At 36.1% G+C, this 18,697-nt stretch overlaps 1 protein-coding gene and 1 long non-coding RNA gene across 2 annotated transcripts; both read right to left on the bottom strand.

The window, feature by feature from the left end:
• Positions 1–398: 398 nt before the first annotated feature.
• On the bottom strand, positions 399–5,959 carry LOC117931139. Its single transcript, XR_004653983.1, has 2 exons — positions 5,464–5,959; positions 399–623 (listed from the first exon to the last, which is right to left on the bottom strand). It is a non-coding gene; the product is annotated as an uncharacterized LOC117931139 (long non-coding RNA).
• Positions 5,960–9,496: 3,537 nt separating this feature from the next.
• On the bottom strand, positions 9,497–12,799 carry LOC117929766 (protein SIEVE ELEMENT OCCLUSION B-like). Its single transcript, XM_034850165.1, has 7 exons — positions 12,547–12,799; positions 12,296–12,400; positions 11,754–12,202; positions 11,406–11,518; positions 11,153–11,295; positions 10,478–10,969; positions 9,497–10,377 (listed from the first exon to the last, which is right to left on the bottom strand). Exons 1-7 carry the CDS (start codon positions 12,751–12,753, stop codon positions 9,736–9,738), a joined length of 2,151 nt encoding a protein of 716 aa, XP_034706056.1. The 5' UTR covers positions 12,754–12,799; the 3' UTR covers positions 9,497–9,735.
• Between the last annotated feature and the right edge of the window lie 5,898 nt (positions 12,800–18,697).

The raw sequence follows: 18,697 nt of genomic DNA, 5'->3' as shown, positions 1-18,697 counted from the left end.
CCCTCTTAAGCCTGGGCAGCCACAGCCAGCTGGAATCAATAACTTGGCTAACCACGTTCAAACAACCATATCATCTTTTCCTGATAATTTCCAAACAAACCACTGCTGCTCATTTAAAACACCCACAGCATGACGGATGTTTGATAGGCCTGATTTCCTTGGGCCCCAATTTGGGAAAACCATTTTTTTTCCCCTGTGGTTCAGAATCCTCTACGTCTATTTGGCAGGCTGAGACTCTACACAATAAATTTAAGGTCTGGGCACTACTTATCTGAACATTAATGTGAAAGTTTGAAGTTTCAAAGGTTGCTTGTAATGACCAATGACACAGATGTTTTCGAAAAGGATTGAAAGGGAAAGAAGCATCAAAGCTAAGGTCTCAAGGAAAAGATGTGGTGGGCAAAGTTCCTTTTGTGGATTGTAACCCCATGTTGGAATTCACAATCCAAATTTACTTACTATCAAATACACTTAAGTGCAGCGACCCAAGACCCAGTTCACCATCAAACAACGATTCAAAACAAACAAAGAATCATTTTTATTTTTTCAGTTTCTGCCATGCCCTTGACCTTGGTTCCTTTGATTATTCACTGCTCATCTCGTAGAAGATCCCCCGACACTCCCTGAGAAAAAGTTAGGAGAAATCTTTGAAAAATCAGATGGTACATGATATACAAGTTCATCTGGTCAAATATGATCATATTGATTTCCAGGGTTCAGATATTCTGTAGGGTGGACCTGTCAAGTGGTAGGCCCTGCTCTACTATACAACAGCTAATGTGTAAGCCATGGCATTATGGGGCCAAATTAGAGGGCTAAGCCTGGAATCAAGGTCACAAGAAAGGAGGGGGAAATGACTTAGGCACCAACTAATATAATTAGAGGTTAAGAAGGAAAGAACAATGACAAAATAAATGAATGTTTGTGTCATCATGAGGACCATAAGGATAAGAGGAGAAAGAAAAAAGAAGTGGTGGGTCTCACTCACATTTTGACTGCATCTTCCTATTATTGCGAGGGGATGATGAGACATGTCTGTGGGTAGAGACGTTGAAGATGCTCACATGGGTTTTATTCTTACATTTCTGTTGGTCCCTATGGTTCTAACATGAGAAATCAAACAAGGATAGGCTAAGGCAACCACAGCCTAGAAGCCCATGAGGTGTCTTCCCCTCTTTTTTGCCTAATGGCATCTGGAGAAATATATCCATGTTCATCACAACCCCAGATAACATGCTCTAAAGCATGGGAAAAGTACAGGATTTCACTTTTTTTTGGTCACATGTCTAGTTGGAATGACTACAATAGCCAATTTTTTAGAGTGGGCAACTGCTATCCGTATTCTGATAAAAAACTAAGAGAATGTTATTTTACGTATCCTTCATCTGGACCAGTGCGTGTCATCCAATTCTTCTATGATTGTAGTGTCTTGTTGATCAATACAAGAGAGGCAATTCAACTCACCAAGACGGGTTGTCCCCTTTACAAGAAACAGTGGGAACCACCCAATTCTTTTAGAGCAGTGGTGCTATTCAAATACTAGAAGGTTGTATCTTGAATCACTAGGACGGCTTGTCCAACAACAGTAGGTGTCCCAGTGCTAATGTTCCATTGTTTAAGATACAAAAGTACATACACTGGGTTGAGATTGAATAAAACATTTGACCCCTGGTCAACCACAACTGGCATAGTGATAGACCCTAAGCAACATCTCTGGTAGGTGATTCTCTTCAACCCCACCTGACTCCAATGATACATATTTATAGGCACAATGACATGATGCAAGTTAAAAAAGAAACTTCCTATTATCTCCACTAGTAGCTAATGATGGTATGCATAGGGTGTACTGAATTCATTCAAAATGTAAAACTCAAGGAACGTATTGCATCATGCTAAGTAACTATGTAGGCTGCATGTGGAAAGGCAAAAGAAAACCTCAAATATCAAGAGGAAAAAAAATCCAAGGGTATAATTTCAGCACAAAGCAATCATTGGAACAATTGAACAACCCTTCAATCTATAACCAAACCAAACAAACACCCAGCCAACCAAACACCATCCCAATCCCAACACAAAACACCAAACACAAAAGAAAGAAAAGATTCAAACTATCCCCATCTTCAAGAACAGATGAAGTTTAAAATATTGGGCTTGTTGAAAGTAAATGCCTAACTTGACTAAGTTTTTCCCCATCCCAGGGGCATTAGCATGATGAAGGGCATCACGTCAAACTTAATGCGGTTACCCATACCAAGCCATAACAATTGAATCATGACCTCTGAGTTACAAATGATCTGCTCCTGAATGCAAGGTCTCGTATGGAGTAAAATGCAATTCCAGGATGAGAAAGAAAAAATATACATACAAAACCTGGAATCCATGAGTAGACCTAGAAGTTTAAAGTATAAAGCCTTAGGCATTGCGGATTTCATTTCAAAGCATCTCTAAGTGATTGTTTCCATTTTAAATGATCTTCCTACAATTTTCAACCCATAAAAAAGGAGAGAAAATCATGAATGAGAAGTTCTTTGACATTTGTTGTTTTACCACAGCCTTCTTGCTGCATTTATTTTTTTACCACAAGGGACTCTTAAGCTGACATTCACATAGTGTTGTTCAATTGGAGAAAAGTCATCTAATGCTGCCCCTGGAGTTAAAACTTAGTAGAAAGTAAAACTGAATTCTCTAGAATGAAAAACCCAAAATGTTGGACCACATGGAACTTGAGATAAATAAAACTGAGATTCTACAATGGGTTTTATTCATCTCAATGGAGCCTTTATCCTGAATGGATTGGCTAACAATTTCTTTTCTGCCATCTAACCATTTCTAGGGTAACATTCTCAAATTAATTAAATACACTTTCTAGAGCAACACTTTCTATTCAACCGAATGATGCGTACACTAAATTAAGCCAAGTCAAGAATACTGTGTCACAGGGGAATTTCACTATTCACCACTAGATCATCGGCTATATCCGACAAATTTGCCACTCTTCCTTATCTCTCAGACATGGAATAAGTGAATAATTTTTAGAGTAGCTTGGCTTTGCAAAACCTTCCACCCAAACCATTTAGGGTTGGCCACACATAAACCTTTTCACCATAAAGCTTTATCCTGGGAATACCTTCTTTTCCCTTAAATATGTGATATCATGGCTTTCTGCTTTTCCTTAATCACATTGTTCTTCGCCTTCATCTTAACCTTGAAGTTGAATCAAATCTCCCATCTTGCTGGTGCATTACTCACATGCCCTAACCATCCAAAATGACTTTTTCATACCTTGTCCTGCATGTGCTTGTCTAACTTCTCAATAATGCTTTTATTTCTTATTTTATCCATTTCATAGCCCCACTCATCCATCTCAACATTCGTATTTCTGGAATGTTCATTTTAAGGGCAAGTTGCTGCTTGCCTACCAGATGTTTCATGACATGAATTATAGTTACTTTACAACCATCTTATAAAATTTTCCTTTTCCTTTGGAAGATATGGAAAACTGCCCCTTTTCTTTATTTCACCAGGTGCATCTAGAAGGAACACAATAGGAGAGTTTTTAAGTGGAGAACTTAAAAAGATCGTACAAGGATATTTTCGTGCAATCTTTGTAACCATGGACAGAGGATCATCTAGTGACATGAGACTTTCTTAGACTTCATTTATAACATGGTATGTGCATGGGTCTGAGGGATTGATATTTTTCTTACATGTCCCTTTGTTTTTGCCCTTTTTTCTGTCCCCAAGGATGGAGTAACTTGAATACTCTCAATGTACTAGGGGTCACTCCCTTTGGTGTTCTGATGTGATACACACTGATGCAGCATAACCCTAAGATGGTTGCCTACACTCAAGGGTAGGTGGACTGGGGTTTTATTTTTAGGGTGTAAGGAGAGGAACAAGGAATAAATTTTATGGTAAAGAAACTTATAAGATAAGAAATAAAGAGAAAGAAGAAACAATGAAGAAAAGACTTTAATAAGGCTCAAATTCTAAGACTTTAATAACCTATTATGGTTCTAATTCTAATTATAACATCCAAAGTCTACTAGGACTCTAATAATGACTCAAATTATAATTATATTATAACTTAACTAGTTAATCCTAATTTGATTCCAAAAAATATTAATCTTAATTTAATTCTAAGTAATATTAATCCTACTTTAATTACAACTAATACTAATTCCCTTTCTTGATATATTTCTTGAAGATTCATCCTCATCACACACCTTGTCCATGATTTTCTTTTTTTTTTAGGTTATACATGACCACAAAATACTCTAGAAGCACTTTCCCTCTTCATCCATCCCACTACAATCCTTTGGGCAACATTGTCTTCAGTTTTGCCCTCCTTATTGATCATGTACTCAAGATAAAAGAAGGTCAATCTACTTCTAGTTTTACAAAAGCTCTATTTCATACGGAGCAGTTTCTCAGAAAAGCTTAAGATTTAGAAGCATCTCTCCACATTCATGCATACTCTAGGTTCATCAGATAGACCTATAATAAGGAAAAATCTATCACAACTTGTTTCTCTTTAGGCAATGAAATTGCAGATGAACTCACCATCTTCAAGAGCAAACATTGTTTGACATCCAGATTTTGATCTTCCACATATGGTAATGGACTTTTTTCCTATCAACAGAATTGACTTCAGTTGAAATATGAAACCTTTAATTTATGTTATTTCTTCCATAAGCTATGTGTCAATAAATTTCCCATATAACTAAGACGTCTTTCTCATATCAAGGGAATAAACAGGGCTCCGGGACAAGTTTATCCACATAGCATAGCATTTGTATGATCTCATCAAAATTCCACTCGTATCCAGTAGAGTGCATTAAACAAAAATAAAACATTACAATCAGCTAATGACCCAGCGCTTGAACCACCAATCCTCCAAAAGAACCCATGCAGGAAACAGTTTAGCTTGAACATATTCAATAAATAGTAGCAGACCTTTATTAACTTTCAGGGGATTAAAAAAGAACCTGTTCAGGGCTCCTATTCCTTCACTCCTTAAAAGAAGCCAACAGTTTTTTTTCTTTTGAAAAACTAGAACTTCCCTCATGGGAGGCCCCCTGACTCCCCTTCTTTAACTAATTACCGCTTCACTTGGCGACTTGAGGAGGGTATAAGCCACTTTCAACTACTTTTTAAAATCATAGGGACCCTAAAAGGAGTGGCTAATGTTGGAGTCACCTTAACAGCCCCACTGGTGGAGGGGGCATGTGCGAGGTTGGCGCCCATGTCCCTGCATGATTGCATAAAACAGAGAAGGAAAAAAGAACATGCGGGATCACAAACAGTAGCTGTGAACACAAACAGTTAGCCCTTGGGCAATCTCTTCCACCATCTTTTGGCAGTTGAGAGTAATAAAAGCGGGAATTTCCATTCCACAAGATATAAATGTAAAATTAGAAGAATCAACAAGTTTAATGCCTTCCGGAATACATCGATTCTCACCTAATGAATCTAGGTCTGTCTTTGAAGACGCTTCCTCAGCTTCTTGTACTTGTGCTTGTTCATTTTCCTCTTCCGCTTTTTCTTTACACTATCAGCCCAAACCGTCTGGGAATCACCCAATGTGACGTCGTTCGGTTCAGATTGAACCAACCCAGTTAATGAAATTGGGTTTAAACAAAACCCAAATGGAAAACTTGGGTACATATGCACGGCATCGGATGCTTTAGGTGAACCGAAGAAGAGGATTTGATTGATTGTGTAGGGAGTGAGAAAGTTTACCTTGGTTTCGCCAACATGGGGATGATGAATCAAGAGATTTGATGCTTGTGGCTTGTTATTTAATGCGGTGATAACTCTTGTGGGCAATGATTTTCTTACAAGTTTCTGGACAAAAGAAGCCATAGAGGGTCTCGCAGTAGAAGAGGACTCCGGGAGCAGAGAGACGTAAATGACTGCAGGCTATTTATTGTTCCATCAAAACGCAACCGTTTCACTGCTGATCCAAGCAGCCCGGGCTTGCAGCTAGTAGTCAATGGCCCCGAGGCTGTCTAGTTTGAAAGTGATTTAATGAAGTGTTTGTTTTTTTTTTTTAATACTTACAAAATAAAAAATTTTAAATGTTAAAAGGAATTAGCCCATATATGTAATTGGGCCAGTTTGAACCTCATTTGAGTTCAAACTCAGTTGGGTCAAACCCACTTGATGGGCCCACAGTTGAAAACTACGAAGGTGGGGCACCACCCAAGTACAAACACTCAACAAACTAAGGGCATGAATGTATTTAAGATAGAAAACAAAAATTGGTTTTATATTATTCTTGAAAAATAAGGCTTTCGACAAGTTATTTTTAAAAAAAGTTCCAAAAATAAAAACAAAAAACATGTTTGGACAAAAGAGTTTATTTATGCAATTTTAAAAATGGAAAACAATTTTTTAAAATCTTATATTTATGTTTATGTTGAAAAATATTTCATTTGGTATTTAATATCAAACTTTTGAAAAATAACATTTAAATTATGTTTTGTTTTTAAAAAATTAAAAATTAGAGGAAAAATGCAGTGTTTTAAAAATCAGACTATCAGACTGGATCGGTCCAATGTATTCGACCGCTGATCGGTTATGAATCGAACCGTTGGAATTGACAATTGGATCGATGAACCGACTGACCTGAGCCGGTTTCGGGTGAACCAAATGGTTCAAAAACCCCCATATCCTTCCCCCACTTCCAGCTCGGCCTTAGCCGCCGCGACCCTTATGCTGCTCCCAGCATGCGCCTCCTGCCTCAGCCGGGCCCCTCCCCATCCTTCTTCTGCTGCCAGCCTACGCTTCCTATTTACCTTATTAGTAATATCCATTATTATTTATTTTATTTTTTATTTTTTATTTTTTTCACTTTATGATTTTAAAAACTTCTGCTTTTAATTTAAATTAATGAAAACATTATAATTTTAAATAGATTTCTGATTTTAAAATAAGTGTTTGATTTAAAAATAAATTTAAAATTTTGATTTTAATTTAAATTTGTAATTTGAAACTAATTTTATGATTTTTAAATAATTTTGTGATTTTCAAATAAAATTTTAATTTTTAAATAATATATAAAATTTTAAATTATTTTTAATTTTAATAATATATAAATTATATATTTAAGATGTCATGGTTTTCGATTGTCGATCTTACGGGTGAATAATGAATTAATAATTTTTCTGATTTAATAATCAATCCGATTCTAAAAACATTGAAAAAATATGAAGAAAAGAAAATATAGAGAAAAAATAGAAGGAAATATATATATATATATATATATATATATATATATATATATATATATATATATATATATATATATATATATATATTTAAAGTCAATACATTATTTTTATATGTTTCTTCAAGCACATTTAACTTATTTCTCACTATTATTTAAAGATTAAATAATTTAAAAATATATAAATTATTAATTAATTTTAATTATTTTGTTTTATTTTGTATTTTTTATAATAAAACAAAACAAAAGAAAATTATTTTTTTTTCTTTTTTCTTGATACCTTATGGAACCAAATATAGTTTTAAAATATGAAGAAGAAAACATATCTTGCTTCATACTTGTAACTTCTATATGATTTGAAGTTCTCTCGGATTGTTGATCCCACTCTTTTATTCTTTCTTTATGCACTTCTTATGACGGGTAGGGCTGTAATTTGGGTGGGCTAACTGACTTAACCCGAATTCAACTAAATGTTTGAGCGGATTTGGGTTCCCTTTTATGTAATTGAGATTGGGCTTGGGTTCATTTTTTTCAATCAGATTTAAATTTGGGTTGGGCTTGGTCCAATGCCTTGGTAACCCGAGCTTGAAAAAAAAAAAAAAAAAAAAACTCCTTCTGGTTTTCCATTCTTCAATAGAGTAAAAAGCCCTATCTCCCAAAATTGAAAATTGAAAAAACTCTTGATTGTACCACATTGAGTGCTGTTGTCGCCATTCAATGCTGCCACCGCCATTCAAAAGCTTCCATTTCTCCTTCTTCGCGTAAGTTTTCTTCCATATACTCCATTGTAGTTATGAAATCCGACAAGTTTTCATTTCTATCTCATGCTTTCTTGAATGAGAAAGGTGGTTTCAGGGTCCTTCTTGCTAACACTTCCTTCACCTTCACGGGATTCTTTCCAGTTTTTGAAGTTTTTCCCTACTTTGTTTAGTGGGTTTTTCTTTCTCCCCCCTTTGGTAACCTGCTTTTCCTACTATTACCACTCCCCTCAGGATGCCAGCCTTCACAATTCCCTATCCTTTCTTGAGCTCAATGCTACCCTCTCTCCAAAAATAGGATCCTAGGACTGCCGCACCCAACTTTGTTCAATAGCTTCAAGCAGCCACTAATCTTTACTTCATGGCCCTCATAAAAGACCATAAAAATTAGATTGAAATCTCTTAGCTGCCTGTAAAAAATCCTACTGAATTAAGGTGCTTCCGGTCCAAGCTCCTTAATTAATGCTCATATATGTTCTGTTTTCAAGAAGGATAGAAAGGTTATACCAACGTAAGGAAAACACTCTCCATATAAGAGAAGCTCCACAATGCCATGATTCCCATTTGCATTAACCCAAATGCAAAACGTGAGGTATTGCTATTTATAACTAAAGACACAAAAATTAGTTGCTTTTCTAAGAAAAATCCAAAGCAAAAGAAGGCAATCCAAATTCTTGAAATTTCAAAAGGAAAATAGAGAAATAAAGACTGAAGGAAAGACAAAAGACAAAACTTGCCACCACTAATACTATTTGGTAGTAGAAGGTAGAAGCAATCATTAAACTGATGAAGTCTTTACTTCAGAAAATAATTGACTACTACCTTGTAAAATTAGAGAAAATAAAATGAATAAAATGATGGCTGTAAAATAGATTTACCAAAATCAAACCAAATCAGTCTATCTATATTTTATCTTCCTAATTATCGTACAAAGGAAAAAAATTTAAGACCTTTAAATTCTTTGTAAAATTCACACTTTCTAGTCCTCTTTGATATGTCGAGTGTTTTAATAACCCACATCCAATCATATAGATATTGTTCTTTGAGCCCAAAGAAGCTCTCACGACTTTAAAACTCGTTTACATGATTAAAAGAGATCCATACTTATATAGTATAAAAAACTTTCTCCTTTATCCAATATGAATATCACAAACATCCCCATGGTGATACAATGTTCTCATCGTGTCTCATGCGATTACTGAACCAAATAGACAAATACTCTTCACAGGACTTAACAAACCCCCAATCGTGTAGATATTATTTGCTCTGAAATCAAAGAGGCTTTTACAGTTTTAAAACGTATATACAAGATTAAAAGGGACCAATACTTACACCTAGTTTTAGAAACTTTTTCTCCCAATGGGGGATATTACAAGTGCACCCGTTGACGAACAAGAAGAGGACTAGCATGCAGGTAAGAGATGTCATCTTTGGCCTTTCATGAATCCCAAAATAAAAATAAAAAAAATTGGAAAAAGATTTTTTTTTATAAAAGTGACAATGTATCGTTCTGCTTAAATTAATTAATGATAATCACTGTATTGTCAATAGTAAACTGACATTACATAACATTTTATCTTATTAAGAGGCATCGGATTACCAACCAACAGGGTGGTAGTCACTTCACATTTCACACTTAAATCTGATTACACTAATGGAGAGGCAGAAGGGGAGAAAAGACGCAACGATATTATTTCAGCAGGCATGCATGCCTGCTCGTAGAAAGAAATGCTGGATTTTGGTAGCTCAGTAGATTGACTTTATGTTATGGTCGTCGTGGCAGCACAGGAAAGTGATGTACTTCTCCATGTTGCGGATGCACTCTGGGCATTTCATCTTATCCGGAATCCTTCCAGAAGTGCTCAGGAACTCGAAGCGGCAGCAGGGGCGAGAGTCGCTGTGAACCTTGCTATGGTAGTCCATGCACGCTATATCAAAACCCTTTGTGACGACATGCTCTTGCCATTCCTCGTAAGCCAAAAGGGTAGGCAAAATAGTGGTGCCGTGGCCATTGACAAATGTAAAAGATCCCTTGCTGAGTACAGCCCACCCTCCTTCCTTGTCGTAGCTGAGGAGTTTCTTGATTTCATGCATCATGGGGTCCTGGTCGTCCGCCTGCCCTAGCTGTATCTTGGAGAACAACATGCTCTCCAGCCGGGTCCAGAAGAACCAGACCATGGTGAGGTCTTGCCAGCAGTGGCTGAGTTTCTCTGCAGTGATGGATGCTATGCATCTTCGGACTTGCTCCCTTTTGGTGCTCTTTCCCACGTACACCATTTCTAGGGGAATCCGTGCAGCTGATGCAACCGCCTTTGCTGTGGTGGTGAATTTTCGGATCCACTCCATGTCAGTCCCTCCATATAAGTAAATGAATTTTCCCTCCTTGATCTGATCAAATAAAAAGTCCCCCAGTATATTAACAGATCTGTTCAAGCAAGTCATTCATGCACATGCAAATGTCTGTAAGATTGGTGAAACATGAATTTACCCAGTTCAGTATGGTTGGGTCAATGCCATCCACCAGCAGCTCAAGCTTCCAAGTCTCTTCCTTCCACAGAGCTTCCTCTCTCAAACTAGTGAAAGGGAAGGCGTTACTTCCCCATATCCACATCATGTGGATTGCGTTAGGGCTCACCACTTTTCCTTGTGGGTCCAGTACCACAAGGATGGGCTTGTTCCGGAAGTGCCACACCTCTTTGATGAACCTGATGACTGCCTTATCAATCAGAGTAGGACTGTGGACTGAAAACCATGGCATTGTGGCCTGCAGATTTTCAAACTGCTTTTGCACGGGATCTGCCCACTCCAAAGAGTGGTCCACAATTGGGACCCATACAACCTCATACTGACTCTCCATCCTAGTCGCATGGACCCGGGACTCGTTATAAATCTGCTCAAGAATGGAGAGCTCGTCTTGAGAGATGTCTAGGTCTGATATGAGCAACAACACATTCTTCCTCCTTAGCACATCTATGTGAACCTGTTTTTGCACCAAAAAAAAAAAAGAAAAAAGAAAAACCTACATTAAAATTTTAATTTCTAAATATATATGGTCTGAGTGTGAATCATCACTCATAGTAGTATTTGCGGTTTCAGTAATTAGTCTATATATGATTGTCCATGAAGTTCAGTGACGATGCTGTAATGTGTTTGGAGAGCAAACCCTTCTCTTCGTAGAGCCATCAACCAGCGGCTGCATATCATCCTTGGCATAAATCAGTGCCTTGAGAATCTTCATGTTGTCAATATGGATACTCTGGAAGAGATTCTGAAGCATTTGATACGTTTCAACATTCCTTTTCTCCTCTGCATTAGATAGAAACCACTCATCAGCTATACAATTCATTTTTGTGGTTTGCAGTACTAGCATGTGAAAGACTTGCTTCCATAAAATTGGAATAGCCTACTTGTCTTACCTATGTATTGATAACAAATAAAAAGTTGCTTCTTCAGATGGTCGAGTATGCTGTTGATCTTGTGAGCCAAGGTGGATAGTTCCCACGTCTCATTTGTAGTGGATATTGCGTACCTGAAATAAATTCCACACAAGTTAATTAACGAAATTAGTGTCTTCTGAACAAGCTTTCTTCAGACTCAGTTCCGCCATGCTATATAATTTCACATAAAATTTGGGAATTTGTTCACTAGCTTCGTCGGGAGAAGGAAAAGTAGTAGGCAATGTGTAGCAGTTGATATAATGCTGACAAAGGTGAAGGATTTAAGCATGATATATTAGCAAGGATATAGAGGGAAGCTAGACATACTCATGGCCCATGCTTGTGAGGCTTGTAATCTGAGTTGCGCAGGCTACAATACTCCTAATGGTCCAGTAAACAGCAGTAGGGATATGGGCCATTGCTGTGGATAGTGCTGGTACATCCTGGGTGATGTACATTGGTGGCAACTCCTTGAACTCAATGATGCATCTGGTCACGTCCATCATGGCTCGGATGAGATTGTTAAGTGCATCAAATCGGGGTTTCAGAAGGGCGGAGTGCTCCAAAAGGATGGGCACTTGCTTAAGGATCGCAACTGATTTGGCAAGTTGGTTGGATGAGTACATCTGGGCAAGGAGCCAGAATTCACCATAGTTCAAAGCAAAAGCTGCTAGGGTTAGCACCAGCTTTGCATCCCACGAATAGCTTGCTAACATGTTGAATATAGAGAGCGTGGTTGCATGAGCATCTCCTCCTCCCGAACACTTGCATGCTATCTGAATACATAACTCATCTAGCAAATGTCAACATAAATAATCTCACAAATAAAGGACAAAAAAAAAAAAAGAAGAAGGAATTTTCATAGTTACCTCGCAGGAAATTCGATCAATAGTAAACGACAATGCCTCAATCATGGCAATGAAACCGGCATGTTGGGTCCTATCCTCCAACGCTTCCACGCGTGTTTGGCTTGTCTGCAATGGAATAAAAAGTTGATTTAGCTAGCAACTACTTATTTTGCTAATTAAACAAGTTCAAGTACAAACGCCTTTATCATCAACTAAGCTTTATTTTTGTTTCAAATAGGTTTTACTAGAGAAGAGGAACAGGATTATTCTACCGTGACAATGGCATCAACCCCCGGAGTAGAGCGATTGAGAATGTCCTCCACCAGCTGGTAAAGAGGTCTAACATCAATCTCTCGGCCGTCATGAGCATGGGTTGCATGGATTTGCTTCATCATCGCATTGTCATCGGACATTGTTATCATGCTCCTGTCACCCTTGATCGTTTGCTGCAATGAAATCGGTGCCATCTTGCTGGCCATGTTGGGTGAACAGACACAGCTTAGAAACTCGAGATCTGGTGCAGAAGAGGGGAATATGGCTTGTGCTTTCTAGCAAACTGCCTACCCTTTTAAGCTCCTTCACAAATGGAATAAAGCTAGCTAGCCTAACTGAATCAACTTCTTTGCTTCCACTGTACTTAAATGCCATGCAGAACGTTTCGAGCAAGACTTGGCTTGCTTTTGTGACCATGCCCCCTGCGCCCTTGTCCCATCCCTTTATTCCTATGGATGGGTCCAGAAACCATGAACATTTGCCTCTATATTTGGATCCAAATCAGGATTCTACTACTGTTTGATGACTAAAATTTGTACGACCTGTGCAACTAGAATAAAATTACTCATCGAAAAACATTTTTCTGACCTATATCTTTTATTCGAATGATTCTTTAGTTGGGCAGTGAATCACATGGTTGGCATCAAATGAACCCCTGGAAAGGGCCATGGGGATATACAAATACAATATCACATGATGAGATCGTAGCCGTTGAGTGGCTGCAACGAATGATAATGATACTTCGCTTGCCAACTTGACATCCTTTTCAGAGCAATCATAATTGAGAATATTACTTTTCCAAAAATATTAAGAAGTGAAAAGGGAAAGAAGATTTTGGTTCCTTGCTTCAATTTCAATTTGAGTTTTGACCGAGGCTTTTTTTGCTCAGGTTTTATTTATTTTAAATTACGAATCTAAATTTAAAGGAAGGAGAATTCTGTGTCTTGACAGTGGACATCCATATCCACCTTGGCTGAGACGAATATTTTATTTTGAGTAGTTATTTTACTTTCTATTTTTGAGTTGTCAAGTCATAGTTTATTATTAGGATTTTTTATTTTGTTAAGTGTGATTATTTATAAATAAGAGATTATATAATATTTGAATAAGAAAAAGTGATGAAATATGATAAAGTTTTAATTCTTTTGTAATTGTTTGTGTTTTTCTATCAACCCTATTACTCCAACAAATTGGTATATGAGCTTCTGCATATCCAACAAATTGGTATTAGAGCCACGTGGAAAGATGGCAAGTGGGATGTATTCATTTCAAGTCCTCTAACTTAACAAATTAAGACAAACAATTGGAGTATCAAGACAAAGACATGGTTCACAAGATGCATGGAAGGTTGTAGAAAAAAGCTATAAAGAGTCACAAGATGAAACTACAGTCTTTAAATCAAAGGGATTTTTTGAAATATATGAGGACAAGAGACAAGAAAGCTTTCACCATCAGTCTATCAAGTAAGAAATAACCAAGAAAAATTAGAACAAGTTCTTCAAACAAAACTTTCATTAAACGAGAATGGAATTTTTTTTTTTTTAATGAAAAAGGTAAGAATAACTATGGTTGTGGATGTGGTCATGACAATAGAGAAAGGGGTAATTTTAATTCATCAAATAATTAAGGCAAAATAAAGGGGGAAAATATGATAAAACCCAAATTCAATATTATAATTATAACAAATATGGTCATTATGCTTATGAATGTAGAAGTTCCACTAATAATATGAAAGGACAAACCACCTATGTTGAAAAGAAAGATCAAGAAAAATCTATTGTGTTGTTGGCGTATAAAGGAGAAAACAAAGAGAAAAACACGTAGTACCTTGACATTGGAGCAAACAATCACATGTGTGGTTTCAAAAATATGTTTGTGAAGCTTGATGAATAGGAAAGTGGCCATATTTTTTTGAGATGCATCCAAACTTCCAATAAAAGACAAAGACAAAATCCTAATTCGTTTAAAAAATAAAAGACATCAATTTATCTAGAATGTTTACTATGTGCACAACATGAAAAATCATATATTAAATTTGGGTTAACTTTTAGAAAAAAGCTATAATATTCATATAAAAAACAAAGCCTTTCAATAAGAGATCAACATGCCAATTTAATTGCTAATGTGCCTATGACAAGAAATAAAATGTTTTGTTAAACATTCAAAATGATGTTGTAAAATGTTAAAAATCTTGTGTTAATGATTTCTCATAGATTTGACGCTTAAGATTTAGACATTTTAATTTTGGTGGATTGAAATTGTTGAGTAAGAAAAATATGATGAGAAAATTGTTAGGATAGAGTTCTTAAAATCATAACATGATATAATAAATTTGAAATCCATTATTTATTTGATGACATTTCAGTTTTACTTCTATCTATCCTTATTCTATACATTATACTTCATGAGAATTCTTACCTAATATCTTTTGTATTGTACATGATTTGGGTGTATTAGGAGTTGCATTGAAGATCCAAGTCATGAGTTTCTTACAAGTATATGATTTGTCCATAACCAATTCGTGGACCTAAGCAATCCTATAGTGCACTACTTCCTAATTGGAGGATGACTAGTTTTGGCTATTAAAATGAGGTTCCCATGGTGAGTATACTAATTGTGAAAACAAGGTTTGGTTAATCTTGATTTTGATGATAACAAAACAAGGTTTAGAACTAATGACTACATTTTAAGTGTGATTAGGCAAGACGACTTCCAAAGTGGCAATCCAAAGACAAATCAAGCCAAGGAGAAATCATGAAGAAAAAGACCACCTCAAAGAGAAGAGTTTTTCAAGACTAAAGCTTCTTAAGATCTCTTTGTAAGGTTGTTGGTGCACTAGGACTTTCATGCATTTCATTATTTATTTATGCACTAAAATCATCCAAGAGTAATATTGTTTTAAATATCTTAAGAATTGGATGATTTCATGTTTTCAACTAAAACCTTGTGTTCAATGATTTTCAAACTTGTGTTAAAAGGTTTTAAGTTGAAAAAGGTTGAGTGTTGAGCAAAAAAAAAGGCTCAACCGATTCAAGCAGTCGACTGGTTGTGCTCGTCTGGTCAAGGACCGGTTGAGGGAGCCAAAAAGTTTCTCTCTCTCCCAGTGGCTTCCTCTTCCCGGTCAAGGTTGAACCTCAACCGGTTGAGGTCTGGTTGAGGTCCGGTTGAGGCCCAACGGTCACTTTTCCTAACGACTAGTCAACCGGTCGACCCCTAACTCGACCGGTCGAACCCCCAACGGCTAGTATGACTTTTTTCTTCTATAAAAAGGCTCCGAACTTCATTGTTTAATGAACAAAACCTTCCCAAATCATTCTTGATTATATTTGAGCCTTGGAAGAGTATTTTTGAGTGCACCATTATTCCAAAACTTGCATATCTTTAGTGCACCATCCAATCCTAGTTTCTCTTGTATCATTTGAGCTTAAAGTTCTTGCGCTAGGATTTTTGAGAGATCATTTTATTTGTAAATCTTTGAGAGGAATTTTCTCAAGTGAGGGGTATCACTTGAGAGGTTGTTCAAGAGTGGGATATCTCTTGAAGAAGTGTAAAGGGTGATTGGAGCCAAAAGTCCAAGAGGGTGAATTGGAACCATAATCCAATTGTAAAGAGATTGGAAGCTTGGTTGAAGCTTCAAGATAGTGGAACCCTCACTCGGTTAGGAGGTTGAGGAGAGTGGACGTAGGCAAGGAAGTGCCGAACCACTATAAACTCTCGTGTTTGCACTCTCTCTTCCCTAACTCTTTTAAATTATATTCAATTGTGTTTATTTTGTTTATTATATGTTTGCATATAATTGTCTCTTATTTTTGCATAGTTTAAATTTGTGAAAAAGAGACCATCACCTTATTTACCCCCCTTCTAGGGTGATTACCATAGTTTGGATTAGCCTCAAATTCCTAACACTAATGTGTATGATTACATATTGAATAGGACCTACAATGAGTTATAACATAAGACTATCAAGTAGTTATGACATAAGTATATATAATATATCACATGTTAAGACAAAAGATTAATTTGTTGAAGTTTTATGTTTTAGTCATATAGTTAGCTTGGCTAAGTGCATAGTTTATATTCGTAAAGCTTGTTGAAGTCGGTTACAAGTTTGTTAGAGATCTTCCTTTATATTTGTACTAGATAGTATAGATATAGATTTTAGTTGAATAGACAAAAATTCCAAAACTCTCTCCTAATATTTCTCTAAACCTAAGCATTCCTTTACTTTATTGTCCTAGAAAATTGTTTAGATTCAAAATTTTATCATGGTATCAAAGTGCATTTTTTTTTCAATAGAGGATAATCGAGCATTAGGGACAATGGTACAAGTTCTAGTGGTGACAAATCCATCATCTTCTTTATCAAGGTTCATACCTATTAGTTTTACTTATTCTTTGTTGGTAAAACTTGTTAATAATAGTTTTTGAATTTGGAAACAACAGGTTGTCTCGACAATCAAAGGATATGGTTTGCAAAGATTCATTTTTGGTAGTGGTGAGATTCTAGAAAGGCTTTTGTTGCAAGAAGATGCAAGGTCTAGGATGTTTAATCAAGAATTTCTTGATTGGGAATAATAAGATCAATTGTTATGTTGTGGCTTTTATCATCAATTTCAAAACCAATTCTCCCTTGAATGGTAGGTTGTGAAACTTCTTTCTAGGTTTAAGGCAAGCTTGGGCAATATTTTTCTACCTAAACTAGGGCTAAGGTTAGTTAATTCAAAACTTAACTTTAGAATACAATGAATGGATTAGATCTTTGCTTGTTAATGAGTATTTGTCCAAGATTAAAAGTTGTGTTAATTCCTTAGCATCAGTAGGGCATTTTCTTTCTACTAAAGATCAGGTTGATGCTATTTATGATGGGTTAACTGCATAGTATGATCCCTTTTATAGTGTTAATAAACTTTAGAATGGATAGTTACACTATAGAAGAGATCGAGTCTTCATTAATGGCTCAAGAAGCAAGGTTTGAAAAGAACAAGAAGGCCTTGGACTTTGCACTAAGTGCAAATATAGCTACTAAATTTTAGGGACAAGGTAATTTGAAGAAGTGGCAAAGTAATAACTTTGGAGGTCAAGGACAAAGACAAAATTCTTGTCAAGGGTTCAATGGGAATCAAGGTTGAAATTTTAGTCAAAGTTTTAATTAGAATTATGGTGGTAATTAATTTTAGTAGAGGAGAGTTTAATGGAGACTTTAATAAAGTCAAGGCTTTAACAATGGTTTTAATGGACAAGGCAAAGATAGAAGATGTTGGAATTCAAATGGTAAACAATAATGCTAGTTGTATGGGAAGTTTGGGAATGTGATTTTAAATTGCTACTATTGTTTTGAAGGGCCTTTCGGTTTTTCAGAATGCCAATGCATTTTGAAACCAAGCCTCTCTAATGTGTTCAATGATTGCCATCCTAGAACTTTACAATGATGTAAGTTACTACCCTAATTCTAGTGCATCCAATCATATAACTTGTGATGTTAACAATTTGAAGCATATATAAGAGTTCACTAGCCAGGATAGAGTTCACATTAGTAATGACATAAGTTTGTCCATTAAACATGTTGGCCAATCTTCATTTTTGTCTCTTTATTGTAGGAAACCCTAAATTTCTCTATTCCTAAATGTTGGATCGTATAGGTATATGCAAATTTACCATAGGCTTATTTAGGAACTAATCTAAGTGGAAACACGACTTTTAAAAACCATTTAGATTAATAAAACTAAAGAAGAACGATTCATAATTGGATCTATTACACCTGAAGTCTTTCGCCTAATGACTCAAGCCACAACTTTAGCACTCTAAATAGTGGATTTTGGAAGGGAAGATGTCTTGCCTTTTTTTTCCTTATCTAAAAGTGAAAGATGACTCTGGAAAATCATTAGGAAACCTTAACCTCCTAAGGGGGGTATTTATAGGATTTCTATAGCTACTAGGCTTAAGTAACTTAAGCCCACAAGGGTTTGGGTTACTTATTATCTAAACTGGGTCATAATTGATTAATTAACCACAAAGGGTCATCTAATTAATCAATTTGCCTAATCTAGAAACTTTGCTCACTATTTCTTATGTAACTATGTGCAATTATGAAAACATCCTTCTATACCAGAGTAAACTTAAAGTCAATCCAACCCTCATAAACCATGCCATC

Source organism: Vitis riparia, chromosome 14, assembly GCF_004353265.1.
Source record: "Vitis riparia cultivar Riparia Gloire de Montpellier isolate 1030 chromosome 14, EGFV_Vit.rip_1.0, whole genome shotgun sequence".
Classification (NCBI taxonomy): domain Eukaryota; kingdom Viridiplantae; phylum Streptophyta; class Magnoliopsida; order Vitales; family Vitaceae; genus Vitis; species Vitis riparia.
The sequence above is the reverse complement of the archived record's forward strand: the minus strand, read 5'-3'. Positions and strand labels throughout refer to the sequence as shown.